Below are 24,666 nucleotides of genomic sequence, written 5' to 3' on the forward strand. Positions count from 1 at the left end.
AGAGTGTGGTACAGGGAGTTCAGTGAAGGGATAGAAGGATGTCTAAGAGGTGAGTGGGGCTGATGAAGGGTTGGCACACTGCATTTCCCTTGGATTGTCATCCTTGTCCATAGAGTACCATATCTAGAGGGACTATTGGGTAGCAGCCTTACTTCCCTGGCATCATGGGAAGGGGCTCCCCCTCGGGGAGAAGTGACAACAACCAAGGATTCGTCACAGCTCTTATAGTTCTTTGTTTCCAGTCTAGAAATATTGTCGCTTATCGTGGTGCATTGGCCTCTAGAGAAGGTAGGTGTCTTGGACAGGTAAAGTGGTATTTTGTTTGTGACTGATTTGTAGGCGATGCAGTCTGTCTTGAACATGATGCAACCTAGAAGGGGTAGCCGGTGCAGCTCCTTGACAATGGGGATGATGTAGTAGAATTGATTTACTCCATTGATGAGGTATTCTGCTGCATTCTAGACAGTTTGCGGAAGAGCCAAGGTGGCATTTGGGATTCCTGTGAGTAGAGCATTGCCATTATTCATATGGGAGATGACTAGGTCGGTCGGTCGGTCTCTCTCTCTCTCTCTCTCTCTCTTCTCTCTCTCTCTCTCTCTCTCTCTCTCTCTCTCTCTCTCTCTCTCTCTCTCTCTCTCTCTCTCTCTCTCTCTCTCCTCTCTCCCTCTCTCCCTCTCTCCCCCCCCCCACCAAACTGGAGAGTGGCAGAATTTCAGCGCCCAGAAGGAATTTTATGTTACTTCTCTTGAGGGTTCTCAGTGTCTCAAAGGCTTTTCCATGTGAAATGTTAGAACCACGACTTCTAAAAAATAATTCCCAGTGATATGAATTATTAGAGAGATGGGGAGTGACAGGGCTTCAACTCCCAACGTATAGTCCTCCTTGGTGTTTTTTTATGACTCTGTGCTCCTCATGCTTTTGTGTTTAGTACAAGAATAAAGATTACCCCTGCTAACTGCGCAGGGAATATTAATTCTATTAAAGACTCGGAGGCGAGCATTATGCTTCAACTTCATGTATTACTACTTTCCAGCAGTTTCAACAAACTATACAAAAACAACCACAAAGAAATGTCCCACGTGACTTTTTGTTTTTAAAACTACAAATCCCATAGTCTCTGTAGTCCTTCACACTCCAGCTCAGCTTATGACCATTTCCTGTCCCTGAGCTCCTCCTCTCTTTTACGTGCTCTGAATATCCATTAACCATAAACTTTTTCTGTCTCGCCAACTGAGCGAAGACTTCCTGAACTCCAAATGATTAACAATTCCTCTGGCTGCCTCTCGCCTTCTTCTTACTAGTCGACTCACTGCTCTTCCCCTAGGGAAACATAAAATAGAATATCAGGGTGGCGTCTAATTCGTTATCATATCATCACAAAATCCACATACAATATGATTAACAATTAGCCGTTGCTGGAAACTAATGCTCGCCTCCTAGTCTTTAATAGAATTAATACTCCCTGAGCAGTTAGCAGGGGTAATCTTTATTCTATGACAAGACTGGAGGCGAGCATTATGCTTGTTCAAAGTTGTCCCAACACCGTACTCGCTATACCCTCTGCTGGTTTAAAATAAAACTCTCTGAAGGTGCGATCATTCGCCCAGTCTGCTGCTGACATAATATCCTGCAGCGGAACTCCTGTCCTATATGCTTTGGACGGCATGGCCCCCCTTACAGAATGAGCCCCATACTTCTGTAAGTCAATCCCAGCTGCTTGCATTATTTCTCTGACCCATCTCGCAATGGTGGCTGTCTTTATCGCATGGAAAGGCTTCCTACGCGCTATTAACAATTGCGTCGTGCTTATTGCTCTATTCTCTGCTGTCCTAGCTTCATACTCTCTAATGCAGCTTGCTACGCACCATTTACTATTACTTGGGAAATACGGAGAGTGCACTGTTGATGTGTTTGATTTAGTTCTTTGTACCACTACAAAAGTCACTCCTTCCGGCCCAAATGTCCTTCTATTAACCTCCAATGCCTTAATATCCGACACTCGCTTACAAGATATGAGACATAGCAGCATCGCTAACTTGCCCGACTACTGCTTGAGCAATAGATATTTGTTAACTGGCCAGCTCTCTAATAATCGCAGTACCACTGTCACGTCCCATAAGACTGTGTATCTAGGTTCTGGCGGAACTTTAAACTTAGCTCCTCTGATGAGTCTACAAACTGCCGGGTATTCGCCTGCTGGCACGCCTTCGATTGGTACGTGCCCCGCAGAGATCGCTGATATATATACTCCTATAGTGCGGAATGCTTTCCCATCTTGCAGGAGCTGCACTAGAAAGTTCAGAATCGCTACTACAGGTACTGAAATGGGATGAATACCTCTCCCTCTACACCAACTAGTCCACTTGGCCCAAGCCGCGTCGTAGCTCCTCCTAGTCGATGGAGCCCAGGATTCTGCGATGAGTTCTGAAGCCTGCATCGAAATGCCTGGCAGTTCCCATCGTCTCCTGATATCCTGCACGCGATGAGCGGGAGTGTCCCTCTCATTCTCCCAGGATGACATTGTCCAGCTGGGTCCATGAGCAGTCGCTCTCCTTCTGGGAGGACTCTCGGCAGGTCTATCAAGCGTTCCATCAGTGTCGGGAACCATACTTGAGCTTTCCACAACAGAGCTACTAGTACTAGCTCCGAGCTCTCCCTCCGACACTTCGCTAACACTCTGCTCAGCATCATGAAAGGAGGAAACGCGTAGTGAGGGCCGCCTGCCCAATCCTGCAGGAATGCGTCCGTATCTTTTGCGTCCGGGTCTAGCCTCCAGCTGAAATAGCTGGGCATCTGCGCATTGAGGCGAGACGCAAACAGGTCCGTGTGCAGCGGACCCCACCTCTGATCCAGTATCTGAAATACTGCTGGATCCAGCTTCCAGTCACTGGAGTTTGTGAGGTATCGGTAGTTCCAATCCGCTACTACGTTCAGTGACCCGGGCAAATACTCCGCTGTCACTGATGTCCCTGTCTGCAGGCAGTAGTGCCAGAAATCCTTCGCTTGCTCCGCTAGCATCCTGGACTTCGTTCCCCCTAAGTGGTTTATGTAATGTACTGCTGAAATGTTGTCCATTTTTAGCAGGATGCACAACTTCACTTTGGATCCTGCCAGAAGTTCTAGGCAGTTTATGTGCAAAATCACCTCCTCTTCGCTAGGCGGCTGGCGTCTGACTCTATTATAAGGTCCGGCCGGTCTCCGAATATGGCATGCCCATTCCAGGCATCCATATTCCGCAACCACCATTCCAGCTCTGTGATAGACTCCTGATCCAATGGTATCGATTGATGGTATCTCAACCCCTGTAGGAGGTGTCTTACCTTCAACCTTTGTAATGTAAGGACCTGGAAAAATGGCTTGTATAGAGGCTGCTAGGAGGCCCACTATTCTCGCTAGAACTCTCAGTGAGATTACTTTCTTCCTCAAGCACGCTCTGATCTCCCTCTTGATATCTTGTATCTTCCTTGCTGGAAGTTCCAAGGTGGCTTTCCTCATGTCTAGAACCGAGGAAATCCAACCTCTGCGCTGGATTGGTATCTGATTTCTCTACGTTTACTAGGAATCCCAGCGACTGGTCTAGGACCCACTTCGTTTGATACTCCAGTGCTCCTCGATCTTCTGCCAGAAGTAGAAGATCGTCTAGATATATTATTAGCCTTATTTCTTTCTCTCGAATAGACGCAGCTACTGGTTTCATCATTTTCGTGAAAGCCCAAGGCGCTGACGCAAGCCCGAATGGCATCGTCCTTAATTGCCAGAGCTGTCCCTTCCAGTGAAAAGCTAGGAACTTCCTGAAATGCTTCTGCACTGGAATCGTTAGGTAGGCATCCTTTAGGCCTAATCTGGTCAGCCAGTCTCCTTCTCTCAGACAGTCTCTGAGCTGATGGATCCCTTCCATCTTGAAATGATGGTAAACTATCCATCCGTTCAACTCTTTTAGATTTATTACTGGGCGCACTTTCTCCTTCCTGTCCACGAGAACCATGTTGCTTATGAAGCTTGGGGCACTGGGGCACCTTTCTATGCCTTTTTCTTCTCTAATATCTCTAATTTGGCATTTAGGGCTTTTTGCGCTGCTTTCGCTAGGCGCGGTACTGGGGTACTCGGGTCTGCACTGGGGCTTGCATAAATTCTAACTGCAGACCTCTGACAGTTGGCAAAATCCAGGCATCGCTGGAAAGCGCGTGCCAGTTTTCCCAGAACATACTGGTTCTCCCTCCTACTGGAGGGTAGGTTATCGCCCTTACCTGGTGTAAATCCTTGACCCCTTCCAAAGCCTCTGCCTCTGCGCCCTCTGGTTTTGCGGCCTCTGGCTGGAAAGAACGTGTCTTGTTGCCTGTTTTCCCAGTACTGGGCTCTGTGATTAGGGGGTCTTCTCCCTCCTTGTTGGTGACCGGCCGACAGACCCCTGAAACGGCCGGTCCCGGCAAAAACTCTCTGCGGAAAGATCTTACGAATGGATGCTTACGCGTTCTCCAGTGATGTGTATGTGCCTACAAAGCGGCCCATCTCCTTCCAGAATGTTTCGCCAAACAAGAGTCCTTGGGCTGCCTCTCCAGCCTCATGGGATGCCAGGTCACTGAGCTTCGGGTCTATCTTCAATAATAGTCCTCGTCTCCTCTCGGAAGCTATTGCGCAATTCACATTCCCCAAAAGGCAAACTGCTCCTTGCGCCCACCCTGCTAGGGCTTCTGGATCAACTTCCTCGCCAGTGTCCCTCGCTCTATCAGCTAAGTCCATAATCTTAGCAAGAGGGCCGGCTAAGTCCAGTATTCTTTCCTGGCAACTTTTCCATGATCTATCAATCCCTTTACGGGGGTCCATACTGGTCTTTGAGACAAAGGTAAGTATTTTGTGGTCCAATCCGGGCGCTTCTGCCACTTTCCCTGATAAGTCTGGGCGGGGGCATTCCGCCCGGAGGCGCAGTCTCACCTCCTTATCTAATGCTTTCCTCAGTCTTGCCGTCATATATTGAGCCACTCTCGGAGATGGCTGCCAGTCGGAAGATCTCAGATTCCTAATACTCTCCGGATCTAACATATTGTCCTGCTCCTCTTCAAGGTGCTTCTCCTTGTGGGTCATTTTTCCCCCGCTGGGCTTCACCCATTCCTCCTCGACTGGCTCCTCCGGCTCTTGAGGGGATAGGTCCCCTTCCTCTGGCTCCTCTTCCGAGCCCGGGTCATCATCTCCTTCATTTTCTTCCCCAGGAGAGGGGGTCGTAAGGTCTGGCACAGCCTGGCGCAGCAAATATGCTTTCTTAAGGTTCGCGAAGGCGTCGGCGTCGTCCTGGGCCTTGTTATCCACCCCTTCCATAGGGCCCTGGGGGTCTGCAGAGGTTTTTCTCTTGCGGGCCTGGATACTCCCCTTAGACCCTGATCCAGAGGGTTCAATGGGCAAGCTGTTTGTCCTTTTGGTGCTTTCCTTAGGCTGCTGAAGCATAGCTACCAGTGTCTCCAGCCTTTCTTGCAGGGGTTTCACCCCTTGTGCCACTGCATCTACTAGGGAATTCCCCAGAACCTCCTTAAAACTGCTGTCTAAATCTAGAGACTGCCCTTCCTTACTCCATTCGAACTCCGACATGTTAAGGGGTGCTGTGTGCCTTAGTACCTGTGAAAAGTAGTCTTTGCTGACCACTTCCTAGGAGATGCCTTTGGGGTAAGGCCTGTAATCTCTCACTTATTCTCCCCCTTTTTTTAAATGTTTTATCTGTGGCTACACCAGACCTTTTCAGGTTTGGGTGCCTGTGATGGCTTATGAACTCTGTCCACTGTTGAGAGGCTGCTGCCTCGTGCGTGTACCTGCTTGCACTATCTTTGAGAGTGAGCTGTTCCTCCCTTCTTCAGCTCCTGTTTCACGTGCTCGTGATGCACTCTGTGCTGTCTCTTCAGCGAACGGCGGAAGAGCTAGGGCTCTATAAATCTTAATATTTCCCACTCGTTCGCTTCGTACTGTCAGAACCGCCAGGTGCTGCGAGCCGCATCGCCTAATGAGTGCGACGCGGTGTGGGCACCCGGCTAGCTCCGTCCCCGCGAGGGAGGGGGCTGGAGTACTCCCTTTCAGCTCCTTTCTCGGGCTGAACATGTTGGGCGCTTGTTGTGACGGAGCTCTCGGTCCCTGGTGACGACCGTGGTTACCTTCGGTGGCTTCGCCCTGAAGTCTGCAATATTCCTAGCACGGATTACGCGCTGTACAACTCACGCGCTCAATTCTAAAGCGTTACCCGAGGCTGCGCTGCGCATATACAACAGTCTCAATCACTGCCAAACTCGTAAGTAAAGATATAAGGCTCTATGCCCACATATATAATCGCAATCTAAAGCAATGCTATAAAAAAACTTCCCATTAACTGACTACAATGCTAAAGAAAATTACCCAATAGCTGGGAGGAAAAGGAATGTCACTTATCTGCTTGGAGAGCAGTAAAAGAAGAGGCGGAGCTCAGGGACAGGAAGTGGTCATAAACTGAGCTGGAGTGTGAAGGACTACAGAGACTATAGGATTTGTAATTTTAAAAGCAAAAAGCCACGTGGGACATTTCTTTGTGATTGTTTTTTGTATAGTTTGTTGAAACTGCTGGAGAGTAGTAATAAATGAAGTTGAAGCATAATGCTCGCCTCCAGTCTTGTCATAGAATCACAATTCCAACATGCTTTTCTGCTGCATTCTTTTTGTCTATCAGTGCTCCTTGTGCTCTGGTACAGAATGACGGACCCACAACTCCTTGCATTGGGTTTCTTGAGCTTACTTTCAGTGTCGCAAAAGTACCTGCACTTATGTGCATTTTTGCTGGTTCCTCCAAGTCATATTTCTTTGACACTAGCCCTATGCCTTTCCTCTCTTGCCATTCGGTCCTCTCACCATTGTTCTTTCCATCTGCTCTCTACATTGTTCACAAGTTCCTCCCCTTGGGTCTTAGCTCTGTGACCTTCTCAAGGATTCAGCTATTCAGCAGCACTCTAACGAGTTATCGGTTCTACTAAGGCATGGACTCAGCAACATAGCAGCACCCACTGCACAACATCTGCTCCTCTGCCCCACCTCCTGTTACTCTATCACTTGGCCTCTGGGATGCACATTCCCTGGGAAAGAAGTATTCCTACATCACTGACCACTTTGATTCTTAACACCCTCAACATTCACTTCTTTGAACACAGAAAGATGGATCTCCTCTCATGTATCTGCTATACTAGCAGCTCTACACACTTACTCTGTTACCTTCTCCCACTCTCCACAACTGTTGGGAAGGGGGCTGGTCGGGGGTGTTAATAAGGCCATCAACACTGCCTCTCTACCCCATCTGACATCACCTCTTCTTCTTTTGAATATGCCACTATTCAACTTCTCCTGTGTAAACATCTCACCATTCTGGCTCTCCATCCACCCCCTTGTCCTCACAACTTCTTATTCCCTAAATGTAAACTTTTCTTTGAGTCACTTCCTACTGACACCTTGTAGACTTTAACCTTGAACTTAATCCCTCCTATTTGACCACTCTTTCTACTCCACCCATGACCAGCCTGCCCACTTTGGTGGGAACTTTATTGACCTTTTCTTCTTTCTAATTCCTTCTCCTCCTCTGACCTCCCCATTGAAACCTCTCTCTCAGATTACTCAATTCTTCACTTTAACATCTTGGTCCCTTCACCTTCTACTCCTTCTCTCCCCTATTTAATGAATAAGAGGAAATTCAGATAGGATTCTCTTGCCCCGTACCTTGATGTGAGGAACACTCTTCTGTCTCTCTCCCCTATGCACGCCTCTTCATTGACCATGCTTTTTCTGATTTTCACTATGCACTTATGACTCTATTACACCAACACTATCCGGCTCACACATTGCCACATTCCCATCCTCAGCCTTGGATCACCTCTGAAGTTTAGATCCTCAAAACAAACATTTGGTCTGGCATATGACTCCTACTGTATTCCTAGTCTACAAAAATGCCCTTCTTTCAGTCACCTCTGCCCAGGGGAGTTGCTAGGTCTGGAAAAGACCCAGGGCTAAGCTGATGTCGGAACTGTTGGGACTGGGGGCTAGCTAGTCTTTTGGCTGTAGCTCCTAAGATTCTATCCGGGGCTACAACCAAAAGATCAGGGGCTATAGCCCCCTCAGCCCCCCCCCAGCAAAGCCCCTGCCTCTGCCAAATACTCCCACTTCGCAAACTTAATCTCCTCCCTTTGCAATCAACCCAGCAAACCTCCAAACTTTGCTCACACCTCCCAAGCCAACATCCATTGTCTCCTCCCTTTCTACTAAAGACTTTGCTTACAACTTCTCCTCTAAAAACTCTAAAATCTCTAAAATGTGTGGGACTCTCACAACTCTCCTCTCTCTCCCTCCACAGCCCTCCTTCTGTACATCATCTCTCACCCTACCTCTTCTACTCTCAACTACCTTTCCACTACCTCTCTCATTCAATTAGCAGACTTAAAGACAGAACAAAGGGAAGCCAAGTGAGAGGCAGGAAGACCAAGTAGAAGAGCAGAGTAATAGTGAAAACGAGAGAAAACCAGTGAACTTATAAGGTATTTGGTGGTGTGAAAGGGGAGGTAAGAGCATGTGCGATGGATGTCAAATAAAGCATAGCGATAAGAGCAAGCAATATTAGAAATATGGAAAGAAAAGGAAAGAGAAGGGTCAAAGTGATAGTGGTCCTGCAATGTGAGTGTACATTTGTGTGAGACAAGTCTGGAGAAAAGGTAGTGTAAGGTGTGAGTATGAGAAGGCTGATACAGAGTGAAAGGAGTGTGGCTGAGTAGTGGTGTGGAAGGAGTGTAGTAGAGAGAGGAAAATTGTTTTAGTGGGAAGAGTAGTGCATTAGTGGCAAGAGGAGTGTAGTAGTGGGAGGAGGAGTGTAGTAAGCCCAGAGGATTCTTGTCTCAGAAGCCAACGAATAGACCCGAACGGGCCTTCATTTCATTGAGAAGACAAGACACCTATACTGGGTCAGTTTCAATCCCAGAGCAGATGGAGTCAACTATCACCAGTTGTTAGCACTATGGCCATTCTGGAAGGCTGTTTTGGAGCTGACACATTCAGACCTAACTGCTGGAGGTAGAAAACATGTGAAGGCACCACACAGTGGGTTCAACTGGCCTGGAGTTTTTGCAGAAACCAAACAACATTATTTGTGCCTGCTACCTGGTGTGCCAGTAAACGTCCCTGGATTATGTTCCGGAGCCCCGCTCCAACCACTACCCACCATAGAAGTGATACTCCACAGAATTAATATGGATGTGGTCATCCCCCTGGAGACCTCTACATCTGGTAACTGATATATCCTGGTTTACATCAACTACACAATCCGATATCCAGAGGCCTTCCGAATACTTTTTCCTCGCACATACTCCCCTGGGGAATAAGATAGCAGACACATCCTTAGAGAGGTGTGGCTATAACAAACATTTGGCCTCATTACGACCCGGGTGGTAAGGGATTACCGGTACTGGTAAGGGCACTGGTGCCGGTAATCCCTTACCGCCCAATTACGAGGTCCCTTTGAGGGTCCCTACCATAACAGCTGGTTTTACCAGCTGTTAAGGAAGGGACCCGCAAAGGGACCTTGGAGGTAATTGCGATACCACAATTTGCGGTGCCGTAATTACCGCCTTCCACATTCCCATTGAGCCCTATGGGGGCAAGAATGGGAATGTGGAAGGGCCAATGGTGAATGGGGAATTACCGCCCCGCCAACCTTGGAATGGGGTGGTAATTCCACCATTCACCATGGGTCGTAATGATGCCCAGTAACTTGAAGTTGAAATTGTGGGTTTACCAGGTGAGGTTAGTGGTGGAGATGGAGAAGTGGAGGATTACCAAAAAAAAGAGACCAGCAGGAGGAAATAAGGAGCAGCATATTGTATAAGAGATTGTCAGCGAAGGTAAGATTTAGAAGTGATAGGGTTTCTGCAGTGTGAGTATGCGTTTGTGTGAGAAAGCTGGTACAGAGAGACATGAGGGTCTGGAAGGAGTGTAGTAGTGGGAGAAGGAGTTCAGAAGTGAGAGAAGGAGTGAAGTAGTGGGAGGAGGAGCATAGTATTGGGAGGAGGAGTGTACTAGTAGGAGGCAGAGTCCAGTAGTGGAACGGGGAGTCGAGTATTGGGAGGTGGAGTGTAGAAGTGAGAGTAGAAGTGCCGTTTTGGATGGCAGCGAGTAGTAGTAGGAAGGGGAAGTGGTACATTGGAGTGGGAGGAGGAGTAACATCAAAGGATGGAGACAAGGAGTAGGAGGAGTGAAAGACTGGAGGGATGAAGACTTGGTTGAAGGAGTAACTCGAGGGGAGTGATAGAAAGAGAAGTGGAGAAGAAGTGAGTGGGAATGATCGATGTAACCTGAATGAATCGCGAGTGCAAGGCACTGACCTAACTCTGATTGCAGCACAACCTGTTGCTAGAGCAGGGCAGTTAGGAAGTTCCTGGGCGATCGTAGACAGCCTGCTTACATGGAAACCACACATAGAATAAAACAAGATCATAGACAATTGGGGTTTACATTATATAGAACTATTCAATGGTTACAGATGCCTGGGATAGGGAGGAGGTTCATGGGCAGACAAGACAGAGAGAGGGATAGCCTTTGCCCCTCAAATGAAAATGAAAACCCTTGACCAGTCTTTAAGACCCACTGTGTTTTCTGTGCCAAATATGAGAGATGGGATATTGAGGTTTTATCAAGTCACAGGAATGTGTTGGAACAAGAAGCGCATAGCCTTTGATTTGTTCTTGTGTGAAATAGCTAAGTGCAACATGCTCAATTAGGTCTTCATAAAGGAAAGTGTGCTAGTCACTGGACTACCCTGCTGTGACATATTTGGTTGTAAAAGTGCAATGCTGATTACATATAATGCATGGGTCACAGACCAAGTGCACACTGGGTTTCAGCACTACAGCTCATATGTTCTGCCCTTTATATAAAACACAGTGATGGATGACCTTGTTAATTGAATGCAACCCTCATTCCGGCAGGACCTAAATAAAACATAGAGAGACTGAAGTACATAAGTACATTGAGGGTTGCCATTGTGGAAGAAAAGAGTAACTGGGGATGTAGATGGCAATGTAACTGCATGTTGATTTGATGGTACTATGGACATGTAAGGAAAAATGTTAGTTTCCTCATGGCAACCATATTGGCTGAGGTGCATGTAAACGTGAAGAAATGAAAGCTATGAAAACTGCAATATGGTCATTTGCATGTTTGAATCTTGCTGCAACAGCACAATTAGTTAACAAAAATGCATTAATCACTGAATTCATATAAATCGCACACTGATGAGTCCCCTCTTTGCTACCATTGCTTAAGAAGTTCCAAAGCCTAGATTGTGGTCACTGCTCACAGCTGTGAGTTATCTTGCAAACACCAAGCTTCTGATCTTGAGGTTTGATTGATTGATAGTTTATTTATATAGTGCTTATACACAATGGGCCTCATTACGACCCTGGCGGAAATCGAAAAACGATGGCGGAAATGCAATACCGCCATCGAATAGCGCTCGGTGCGACTATGACCCTTCACCGCAAAGTACGATGCCATTAGCGACACCGTAGTGAACGCCAACGCTAACTGCACCAAGTACGCGCGCGCGCGCCATGCCAAACCGTAATTACCACCATGGCGCAACGGTACGCGAATTCTGACCCTAGCGGACATGCACCTAACGCCATCAAGCACGGCGGAAAGTACCATTCCGCCATGGTGAGAAGTACGGCATCGCGAACCAACCGTAAACGGCCCCACTGAGTGCCTGTACACCGCTCCCTGGCCACATAGTACAACTCCCCGTAGGTGCAATGAAGTCACACAATGCAACCAGTGAAATGTACTAGTCATCCATGCCTGCCAACGAACAAATGAATCTCAAGAGGGGCCAATGGGAGCTGCAGGGCACAGATGGCACGAATACAGAAGCCATCCCAATGGACATGACCTCAGTCTCCCACCAAGAAACGCACGCAAACACAGGCACCTGTGACCAGCAATATTCCGAAAATCACATAATTCCACCAATCCACCTGGCTGACCGGCATCTGTTACACAAAAGCTAATCCCCCGCCCCTGAGCATGACATCATTAAAACAGTCATATTGGCAGCCCTCATCCCTGACCTCACTGGGCTTCGTAGGCAAACACGCCCAGCACAGTACCACGCAACTATACTCCGAAGCTGGAACCAATGCAGATCTCCTCACAATACATCGCTCCCCAAATAGGAATATGCCACATCACTTGCAAAGAAGAACGCTACACGGTCCATATCAGAATAGAAATTTAATGCACAACAAATTCACCAAGCCCATACAGCCATTAGGCCATGAACCCCAAAACACATTTCACCATTGTGGGCTGCATCCGCAATAAATGACCAGCTACTTCTTGTGTGACGCCCTGTTCCTTCATGGTACACAGGGGCTACATTCTCGTACGAAAAGGCAACATGGAAGCGCCTAGAACCGCAGGGCCGTCCCAATAGGGAGGCACTAGTCCAGCTGAAAGGCCGAAATGTTGCTCCTAGCCACTAGTACTGCGTAAGGGCATGTGGCCCATTGGCGATCGTCCCATAAGATCGTAATGCTGCTCCACTGATTAACACGAAGCAGCAGGTGTCGGGAGTACAATCCATCTGCAGGAGTGGCATACAGATGGCAGTGGCAAAAGGGGAGGAGATACCTGTCAACCAAATGAAATGAAAAAGAACAGTATGGCCATCAGAACTACATTTGAATTACTCACTTCAATGATCACACCAAATCCACAGCCATATGCATGCTAGCCCACTCCAAAGGATCATCACCACCCAAAAACCACTTGCGAATCATAACTATCTATATCGAGGTGAAAACACCATCACAAACGAGTGTACCTGTGCATGCGTCTGTTAAAACAGAATCCATCAGATGGGATTGGTAACGTGCATAGACACAAGTGTCTGAAGGCGCGTCGAGACAGGGAGGGCTCAACAAGGCCAGATAGACGATGGTCCCACTATGGCAGCCCTGCATCACATAGCGCAGGGGAGGCGGACAGATTCCAAGAAGCCCTGTACATGGCAAACTCTGTATCAATTCATCTGTCCATGCATCCATTCATCATTCCCTCATCCCGTAATGAAAACGCCTGTTTCCATACTCACATTACATGTGAAATTTCCATTGAGTCTGTGCGTTATGCAGCCTGCAAAATCCACTGTGCCCCAGCCCGTAATTCCAGTGTTGTGAAGTAACATGTATTTGGGAACGTCCGGCCTCATCGTCCACTTCGCCATTGCGCATCCCAAACTATTCATATCAATCATTGCATCCTCGCCATGGCCCCTGTCCCAAGGACATTGAACAATAGAACGTTATATTTGCAGTCAGACCTGTGGGCATCTCCTCGCCGCTAGCTGAAAACCGAAAGCGCCGCCCTTCGAATTCCTCATTTGCAACATCACGTCGAAAAGGCATCTGTGGCCGCTTGAAATCACAAATTAATCCATCTAGTGCGGCTGTGTGTGAAAATGGCAACTGCCTTCACTCACAAATGGGACGCCCCGCCCGTCGTTGAACCTCGGTACAGTGATGCATGAGGGTCCACCGTTACTCGAGTACTACGTTCCACTGACCCTTCACAAGTCTGTTCGCGACTGCAAAGATAGTATGTGAAACAATGGGACCATAGCCGAATGAACATATCAACCAATGTTACACTGCCATCGGGTACAAATACATGATTGTAATAGCAAGATGCCATTCGTCGAATTGCAGCGTTGTGTGCGGGACGTGCTCGCCCAAAGGGGAGAGCAGCTTGCACAGGTGGAATGAATCACCACAGGTGGAGGCCATACAGCCTGAAAACACATAAATTGCACGCCCAGTCTCCTCCCACAACCACTCCGAAATGCTACCGGCAGGACTAGCTATGTTGGCCCTGGGGGACCTGATAGCACTGCAGGTACTCCAACTTCAAGAAGAAGACGAACACCAACTACAACCGGCCGCACGGAGGAGACGCAGGAGGAGGAGGAGGGCAAGGCAGGGCCAGCAAGGGCCGCCAGCACAGCCACTACCACCACGCAGGCAGCCCGCAATCCCACGCCTCCGAGCACATCCGTTCAACCTCACTGATGAGCAGATCCACACCCTCTACCGTTTGGACCGGGACACCATAACCGCCATTGTGGACATGACACAGGCTGACCTTGTCAGCATGATAGATAGCCCAACCGCCATCCCACCCCTACTGAAGGTGGTGTCTGTACTCCACTTCCTGGCCATAGGCACCTACCAGCACACAGTCGGACAGTTGCATGGCATTTCACAGCCACTGTTCTCACGGACACTATTGCAAGTGCTCGATGCCCTCCTGAAGCACGCAGACGACTACATCTCTCTACCACGCTTGGAGCAGGAAATTATGAACACAAAAGTGGGATTCCATGCACTTGCCGGCATACCGGGTTGCATTGGTGCCATCGACTGCACCCATGTGGAATTGGTCGTCCCACATGCCATGGAGGCCCAGTACCGCAACCGGAAACAATTTCATTCTCTGAATGTACAAATGGTGTGTGACTCCAACAGGATCATTACACATTGTTGTGCCCGATTCCCTGGATCAACCCATGATTCTATGATCTTGAGGAACTCTACAATACCACGCTACATGGAGCGACACGCAGGGAACAGATCCTGGCTACTCGGTGAGTCTCATTTCATGCATGATGATGTGGGGTATGTGATGCGGCAATGACCTGGCAGGAAGGGGGGGGGGTGCGTACGTAGCAATGGCATTCCACATGATTCGTTTATCGTCCACATACAGGTGATGCCGGATATCCACTGAAGAGATGGCTCCTCACACCAGTCCGGAACCCACGGGACCAGCATGAGGAGGACTACAACCATGCCCACTCACGCACCCGTGTAGTCATAGAACAGGCATTCGGCCTACTGAAGACTCGTTTCCGGTGCCTCAGCAGGTCTGGCGGGGCACTCCTGTACCGCCATGTGAAGGTTGCGAAGATGGTGATGGCATGTGTCATGCTACACAACATGTGCGTACGTAGAAATGTGCCCATGCCCCCTGACGCAGAACTGCAAGCACCTGAAGATGGTCATGATGAGGGTGGGGATGTGGCAGCACCTCAAGGAGTCTGCGAGGCACAGGAGGGCCGTGACATTCGTCAGCATCTCATAGATGCATGCTTCTAGCACTCACGCCTGGTGGCTGATACATGGACACGGGACTCGTGGCACTGTGTGTGTATGGTACATGCACAATATGGACTGTACGCCTATAATGGCCTCGTACACAAAGATCAATGTCCACACATCTCATTGGTTGATCGTGCATTGTTTATGGCATATGTGATATCATGTTGAACACCCTATCGACCCGCCACCCAAGTGAGCCCAACACCCCCCCTCCACCCTCCTACCTCCCCCCCGAACACCAGTGTCCAGAGATGCTCATTGTCAGTGGGCAGTCGCTATTGCAAGCCCCCTCTGCGGGTATCAGGCGCACCCCTGCCTGTGGAGCGCAGGTTCCTCCCAGATCTACGTTGGGGGCTGCCCTGGACGGAACTTGCAACGGATGATGTCTCTGCCTGCTCACGTCCATGCATGTCCCTAAGGGTTTGTGAGAGCTCAGTGAGCACACGGCGCACTGCGGCAAGTTCGGCACATACGTCTTTGGACGTCGCATGCAGTTCCCCCCTCAGGCTCTCGGTGCTTCTCTCCATTTGGACTCTCAGGCTCTCGGTGCTACTCTCCATTTGTGCCCTTAGTGTCTCTGTACTTCTCTCCATTTCTGCCCTAAGTGTCTCAGTTGATGTTTCTATGTCTGCCTTAGTGCCCCCACATTCATCGGCATGGTCCTTGAGGAGCGTGGCCAGTTGCTGCTGTTGCACGATTAACTGGTCGAGGGACTGTTGCCTCTGCTGGGCCATGGCCATTTGCGGTGGTGTCACAGAGTGGCTGTTCGCCTCATGTTGCCCTGCCACAGGGCTTGTGGGGGATGGCCAGTCGTCGTCTTGTGGGTGCCCCTGCGTGGTATCCTCATGGTGTACGGGATGGAACAGACAGGGGGATTGGGACAGGTCATGGATGGATCTGACTTCGACATCCCCGTTTTCTGTGTCGGAGCATGCTGCCATTAATGCAGTGTCACCTATGGTGCTGCTGCCACCAGAAGCAGTGCCTACTGTGGCATCCATTGGGGGGACCTGTGGTGGTGGTGGTGTGGGCATGCTGGCTGCTGGGGTGCCTGTTGGAGTTCCCTCCTCTGTGCTGCCACTTGATTTGTGCTGCTGCCGTGTCTTGATGCGTGCAGCTGAGGTGGAGGGTCTTTGGCCGTTGGTCTTGGCCCTCTTTGCAGGTGTGCTGGTAGGGGTGTCCTGGAGCTCGTCGTTTGGATCGGACCCTGTGGTGGAGTAAAGGAGGGCGAGCGTTATTAATGGGTCTGTTGAAATTGGAATGGCAATGTATCACATGCATTGGGGTGGTACCTGAGGGTGATTTGGGTCGGGGCCTTGGAGGTGGTTTCATTTGTGTGTGGTGTGAGGGTGCAGTTGTTTGGCAGCCTGCAGTTAGGGTGTGCCTGCTGCACGTGTAGAGGGTGTTTTTAGGATTTTTAATTATTTATGTATTTGATGTGAGTTTTGAAGTGTGCTATCAGGCCTATGTATGTGGACGTTCTCCTGGACATGTGTTACTGTTGCACTATGTGGGCACGTGGTACTTCACATGATTGGACATTGTGGTTTTGGCATTGTTTTATTTGGGCCACCTACCTGATTCTTCGGATGTCTGCACTCCTTTCTCCATCCCTCCGACTCCCTCTATGCTCTCCATTCCTATGGTGGAGGCACAGATTTCTTCCCAGGGGGTCAACTTGATGGGTGATTCCGATCCTCCCCCGGTGGCTGTGGCAATGTTGCGGTTGGCAGAAAGTATGCTACGGACGCGTATCCGCAGCTCGTCCCATCGCTTTCTGCATTGCTGTGGGTTGCGGGGTGCGGTCCCCACCGCACTTACCCGCTGTGCCACCAGGGCCCATATGGCCTTCTTGTTCGCAAGTGCCATCCTGGTCATTTGCGTGGAGAAGACGGCGGCTGCATTCTCCAGGAGGGTCTCTGTGAGTACGGTGAGTTCCTCACGGGAGAAGTGGACCTGCCGCTTGCGGTCGCACGCTTTCTTCGCTACTTTTCCCATTTTTCTTGGTTTCACTAGGGTGGATGAAGGGTTGGGATGTGTCTCAGGGTAGTATTTTTAATGGTTGTGTGGATTTAGTGGTTTTATAGGTGTACGGCGTGATGTTTCCCGTTCCGGGACCATGCTTTTACTTCCGTTTCCGTATTTTTACGGTCACCGTACTTTCCGGTTGGCGCTCACTGCGGTGTCCGCTGAGATGGGTGGCGGTATTGCACCTAGGGCGCCGTACGGCGGCGGTGTGGGCCGTTTTGGGGTCATTTCCGCCATCGCGGACTTTGCACTTCCACCATGGCGTGGTGCTCGTGCCCGATGGGTCGGAATGAGCCGCACTTTGCTCCATCGTGCAATGGCGGAAACGCTATTTACGCTGTGGCGGTCCGGTCAGTCACTTTCCGCCAGGGTCGTAATGAGGGCCAATGTGTTTCAAAATGCTTCAAGGCAGGGCGGGAACAAGGGAGAATACAGTGACATTTTTACAAGTCCTTGATACATTCAGAATGTGAAAAATAACTATCGTAATCAGCCTGACGACATTTCAGATATTGCAAGAGCTTTTGACAATGATAAGGAAGGGAGGGGGGTGGGAAGGAGAATGAGACAAACAAGCGTCTACATTACTATGCCTGACGACAATTGAGGTAGTGACGGAATTTAATATTAGCTGGGGGCGGGGGGAGAGGGGGTTGGAGTAAAGGGAGAAGGAGAAGAACAAAACAAGCGACTTTCATAGTAGGCCTGCTGACATTTCAGATAGTGCTGGAGGGGGAGAGGGAGGAGAAAACAAATGAGGGAGGGTGTGGGGTGGTTGGAGACAAACAAGCTGCTATCAAACACGTCAGGAGACATTAGTGATAGAGTAAGAGCTATTGACAATGATAAGAAGGGGAGGGGGGTGGGAAGGAGAATGAGACAGACAAGCGCTACATTACTATCCATGATGACAATTGAGCTAGTGACAGAATTTAACAATAGGTGGGGGGTTGGAGTAAAGGGAGAAGGAGAAGAACAAAATAAGCTACTATCATACTAGGCCTGACGACATTTCAGATAATGCTGGAGGGGGGGAACAAGTAAGGTAAGGGGGAGGAGACAAAAATTTGATGCTATCATGCTTGGTCCGGGACAATTCAGAGTAAGTGCATAGAAAAAAAGTAAGGGAGGGAGAGAGAGGGGAGAAGGAAAGAGCAGAGAATAGGTGCTTTGTTCCGTCTTGTTCTATATATTATTGTTAATTGCGGAGTCTGTTCTTCCCTATGACCTGAGTGTACTATTCCACTCTCCTGCATTCATATTGATGAAGCACGAAAAGCATAAAGAGAGGTTATTTTGTAGGTTGGGGGCTCAGTTTAAAATTGTATGGGGCTCTCCATGTCTTTGAATTTTCTAAAGGCTCTCCTGCAGCGCTGTAAATTAAAGATTTCACAAACTAACCTTACCTGATACCAAACTCAGCATTTCTTTTTTTATACCAACAACTTGGTATTCTATTTGTATTCCATACCATGTTTGAAATTTCTGGACCTAAAGCATTGCAAACTGCAGACTTAAGGAACCATATTTGTTCCAATGTTTCTTCTTATCTGTGTAGGAACCAGCCGAGATGTCAGCACTCTTCCACATCTTTTTCCCCATTCCTGAGGTGTGTTGTCCCTCCATTGAGATAACTTAGGTTATTCAGGGAAAGGTGATGGTCTGTGGTTTCTGGGCAGAGTGGGTGGAGAATTCACGAGGGGAAAGGTGCATGTTACATTGTTCAAAACAAACTTTACTCCTTCTATGGTGACACACATACAGGGGCCTGCATTTACCACTCCATGTACGCACTCTTTACTGAAGATTTATCTTTTATATTGCATAGATTTGTGCATCATGCATGTTCTCTAGTGTATCGGCAGATGTTATTGTTATGGGAGTTTCTGTTCCTAGCCCATAAAGAATAGGCCAATCAATCAACATTTTATTTGGGATTTCTCAATTAACAATACACGTATAAAACACAATTAAAACAACAAAATAAATACAGCAATAAATCTAGTAGCCCGCATAGTGCAAAATATGCATTCTCATGTCTAATGTTTTTTTTTTAAATTCAGCCAAGTCATACAGGAAAAAGGTATCCTCCGAGTTGAGGCCCATAGGCATTGCCTCCTTAAGGATAGGTAGAGGCATATCAAAAGTCTCCATTGATTATGTCCCTAAGAACAGAAGTGGTATACATGGGATCTGCCCAGGAAAAAAAGGGTTGTTGCACTGAATGCTTTTCATACAAAGATGTTTGACCAAAAACAATATTGAGGAAATAGAAATGGAACTAACCCTTGGTCTGCCAGCTGGTAAAGCTTCTTCTTCGAATCTTCCTAGGTGTCTAAATGGAATTATTTTAGATAAAAAGCATAAATTATTACATTTTTGGTTACACAGTGAGAGTTATATGCATCTAAAATCAAATATCTTAACACATTTCATGCTTTAACTATGTATGTTATCATCCATTTTTCATTAAAAAAACAAGAGTTGACAAAAAAGTCACTATACACTATAGAAAGTGATGCAGCCTTTCTGTTTCATCATTACAGGGCCATTGCTTGGGAATAGATGGATATCTATATATTCAGTGAAAAAACGTTCTTAAAGGGACGTTAAGGTTACAAGTAAAACCAAAAAACCTTAGCCATTCACCAATTATGGTGAGCTAAGCAACCATAACTCGCACCAGCACCGTACACTGCTAATACTAACACGCAGCACATCAAAGATTACATCACAGATGTCATTGATGACATCACGCCACTCGTTTTTGTTCACTGACATATGTAGGCCAGGCAGTTTTGTTTACTAATAGTCTGAATATGAAAATTGAAAATGTTTTATATATCTAGAGGTTAACCATCTTGTATGTTCTGAAAGTACTTTTCTTAGGGTTTGGTCTCAGCTCATGGTGCACATATATGGGGCAATAAGCAGGTCTCACACACACAATTCATTTGTATACATGATGATTACCTTTAATGTTATTGACATTTCTGGTGATGTTCTTTCTTATTTCCTTACTTTAGTTTCCATGTATGTGCCTCTGATGTGGATGCATTGTGGGTCATCATAGTTATTAATTCCGTGTTTTTAACATTACTCAAACTTTGATAAGATAACATTCATTATTTTACTATCCAAAATTACTATCCAAAATTACCAGATTAAAATATTGTACTTCTATGGTGCATGTTGCAGCCATTGCCTATAGTTATGTATGATTGGGCTCATGAATTAACAACAACACTGCAATATAATGTTTTGTTTAGATGAGTACATTCTTTAATACATTAGGTATTTCATGATAGGTCTCCTGATCACCCCTGACGCTTGTTACCAACATTATGAACACAACACCCTGCAGGGAGTTTTGATGAAAATATATTTCATATGTGATGTCATCAGTGATGTCATCAGTGACATTTGCAATGTCATCTCTGATGTTCTGGGTGTTAAAGGCCCTCATTCTGAGTAGGGTGGTAAGGGATACTGGGAACTGGTAAGGAGACCGGTGCCGGTAATCCATAACCGCCCCACTATGAGGTCCCTTAGCGGGTCCCTTCCTTAACACCTGGTCTGACAAGGCGTTATGTACGGGACCCATTAAGGAACCAGGGCGCAAATAACGGGCTTTGCATACGACTGCCCGTTATTTACGCCCTCCCCATTCCCATTGAGCCCTATGGGGGCTCAAATGGGAATGTGGAATGGTTTGGTGAATGGGGATTTACCGGTCCCGCCAAGGTCCGACTAGACCGGTAAATTCCCATTTCACCAAACCAGACACGGTACCGTTATTGGCAGCAGTCATGGAGCTAATAACGCCATGACTACCACCAACCTCGGAATGAGGGCCTTAGTCTTAGCAGTGCATGGTGGTGGTTGCTTAGCTTACCATAACTGGCGAATTTCTGGGGGTTTCAGTTTTACTTGTAACCATAACGTCCCATTAAGAAAACATTTTTCACTGAATTTCAATGGTTTTTATTAGTGCAACATATCCTTAACGTTCCTTTAAGAAAGTTTTTTCACTGAATTTCATAGGTTTTTAGCAGTGCAACTTAACCATAACGTCCCTGAAACAATGTATTTTCACTGAATTTCATAGGTATTTACCAGTGCACCCTTTATCTGCTACAAATCCCTTTTATTGTATTAACCCCCAATGTAGCAGCTGTACAGTCCGCAGACAGTACGAATATCCGCAGAAAGAAGGCAGCATTCACAAAACCCAGAAGCACAGGGGAGAACAAAACATTTTCTACCCATCAACCAACAAACACATATGCATAAACCAACGTTACATATATTTACTGCAGCCAAAAACACCTTTTTGTAGAAATGATTACTTTAATTGATAACACACAATATAATGAAATTCACCAAGAATAAAAACGTGTGTACCTCATATTATCACTTCGATACAACTATTCATAGAGACTGACATACACCAAGTGCTTATTCTAAAACAATCTCTCACCAAGCAGTAATTACACAGTATTTATTTAATTATTATTAGCATTCATTATGTAAGCATGTATTATAAACAAAAAGCGCTATTTTTTCATTTTGACAGAAATGACAAACACACTTGAATGGTTAAAGGAGAACTTCCCAAAAGAAAAAATGAGTGACTCTAATGGTATAGGATACATGTTTTAATGTAAACAAATAATGTAATTTGTATAGACCTCACTAAAATAATAATTTCTTTTTTCTTACAGTAAATAGTGTTCATGAAAAACCCTGCCCCAGTCTCATTATACACAATCCCAAGAATCACAAAGAGAAGCCCTATCACAACTGTACATAATCAAATCAACTTGGCTATAAAATTAAATGAACTAATGATTTTAAAGAACGTTTACATTATGTGAAAAATCATGTAATTAAAAATGCTCCCTATCACTGTCCTTCTTGCACCTGTCACCCTTGTCTCGAGCAATCATCCCCATCAAATTCTGAACATTTAAATCAAAGACGCTTTGATGAAACCTCACTCCCTTCCTCCCCTGATCATTATAGTACAGAAATTCATAAATATCCTATTTATGTTTCCCATTCCGATATCCATTGCTTTCATCAATAAATGTATTTTTGATACTATAAATACGTTGTATATCATTGTGTAATACTTCTTTTTTTAAACCCCAATTATGAGTCCATGGACACTACGACTGTCTGGGGTGTCCACACTCAAAAAGGAGGTGGCCCCGGATAGGCAAAGTTTCCAGACATGTCCGAATTCGCAAGACACACTTTTAATTAGTCTGTGGACACTGTGCCTGTTCTATGGACACCCACGTGCATGTGCCCTGCTATCCTACCCCATGGGTGTCCGCGGCCGGCCACCAGAGCTGTGGATGTCCCAGACAACATCATGTGGCTGCATCTGTGTAGCGTGATGGCCTGTTTGCGAACAGTGTTCATCACCGCAAAGAGTTTAAAATTGCATGTTCAGCCAATCTAGGGTTGTCAAGCCCATATGTGTCCCTTTCCCAGCCCCCAGACCCATTCTTGGTTGATCTGGAAACTTTTTACAACTTTTCAAGGCATATATGTGACTCGATAGTCCGAGGTCAGCACGACTGTCAGTGGACGGTTCCTCTAAAGGGCCCCACCCTTTACTTTTCCTCATTCTCAATCTGGCTATCCAGAAGACCACACCTACCAGCACCTGCTTTGCAGAACTGCTAGTAATCCTGCAATGGTATCTCTTATGACCATTTCTCCTCCCCAACCACCACCACGACCACCACCTGAACAACCTGGAGGGCCAGCACAGGGGAACAGGCGCGAAGATGTAGAGCAGTATAAAGAGGAAGACGAAGATGAGGTAGAGGAAGTACCTACCTCCAGCACTCTGAATGAGTCCTGGGTGTGGTGGATCTTTAAGACCGTGGATGGGGCCCTGAAGGCGAAGGCTGCCCATGTTGAATGCATTGAGTGTAGGGTGAAACTCAGTTGCAGACAACAAGGACACTACTCCTTTGGGACCATATCAATGCTCTGCCACGTAACTTCTAACCAACTGGTTGCACTGAGAAAGGTTGTTCCTTTCTCAGGGACGAGCAGGATATCTTCCTCTGTGCCATCTTCCTCACCTACTCCTGCCAGCACACAAGACAATTCTGTGGGGCAAAGGCTCCCATCAACCACCTCACAGGCCATACAGGATACAGTAGATCCTTACCTTTCAAGGGTTACAGTGTTCTGCATGTACTGTGACACACCGCTCTGCAGGGGGGAGCAGTTTCAAAGTGCTTTTGAGGCAGTTGTCAAGGAGCACAAGAAACACTGCCCCATACTTTAATTTTAAGGCACGGCCAACATCTTCCCCTGTCCATCAGCCACTCCATATCTGTGGTTGGTGACCCTTGTCACCCTTCCCTCCCTTGCTTTCCCCACCTTACCTTCCAACTCCTGCAAAAAACAAAAAAATAATAAAATAAAACAAAAACAAAAAACATAAAACAAAAAAAGTCACAGGCCCTTGTGCAGCCTCCATAGTCCGTGGAAAGTGAACTAGTACGCAGACACATGAAAACATTCCAGGGGTAGGAGAGTTAAAATTATTTTAATTGTTTCATGTTAAAACATGGTGGCTCTTAAAAGAACCTTTTTGTGTTTTTTTTTCTTTTTGGTTTTATAAACTTCACTAAAAAACATTTTACTGAACTTAATTATTCCTTCGAACTTTCACAAAAAGTGCATTTTTTTCACCAGTTTTTCCATTTTATTTGTTTAAACTACTAAAGAATACTTAAATTGATACTTTATATGCTCTCAAAAACTGCTTTGAAGCATTTTGAATGTTTTCCAGAAAAATCAGATTACCCACATAAGATAGATGGACTCCATCTCTCTGAAAAATGCTGGCATTGTCAAAATTAATATTCTTATTATGAAAAAATGCCATGCTAAAATCTCATAAAAAAGCACACATACCTTTATTGACATTGTGCCTTGCTTCTTCCATTTATGGACAAAACAAATTTGAGCGCATCCACATTTGTCTCTGAGCAATGGGCAAAAACATCATTTTCTAATTTGGAAACATTTCCATCAACTTTCCAAATGTCTCCTTTATTGCAAATTGCAATGAAATCCCGGTTACGTACCCCAAACTGTTCCCTCCACAATGAACAATAATGTTGGATGTTTTAAGTGAACCATATTAGTACAAAACGGAAGTAAGTAAGACCACCTTACTCCTCGCGCTCCATACAAAAACACTTCAAATTTATAAAATCCAAGATTTACAGCCACTCCACAGTGCTTAGCATACAACTTCAGCCAATGGATCCACAAGTCCTCTAAAATCCATACACTCTGCCTCCTCAAATGTTTAGCCATAGCCATTTTCACGGCTCTCAAAACTCCTGCAAAAAAGCTTCTGCTTCCCTCTCTTCCTGTACACCACACCCAGGAAACCTGATTGGCTGAT

The 24,666-nt window shown here is 46.7% G+C and overlaps 1 protein-coding gene across 1 annotated transcript in view; it reads right to left on the reverse strand.

Moving 5' to 3' along the window:
• The window catches only part of LOC138511076 (trichohyalin-like), a 3,831,204-nt gene that overhangs the window by 2,095,593 nt on the left and 1,710,945 nt on the right, over nt 1–24,666 (reverse strand). Inside the window, exon 16 of the mRNA XM_069626576.1 lies at nt 19,506–19,554. Coding sequence (XP_069482677.1) covers nt 19,506–19,554 — 49 coding nt within the window. The remainder of the gene's footprint in view (nt 1–19,505; nt 19,555–24,666) is intronic.

This window comes from Ambystoma mexicanum, chromosome 6p (assembly GCF_040938575.1).
Source record: "Ambystoma mexicanum isolate Mex_15411 chromosome 6p, UKY_AmexF1_1, whole genome shotgun sequence".
In the NCBI taxonomy this organism is placed as follows: Eukaryota; Metazoa; Chordata; class Amphibia; order Caudata; family Ambystomatidae; genus Ambystoma; species Ambystoma mexicanum.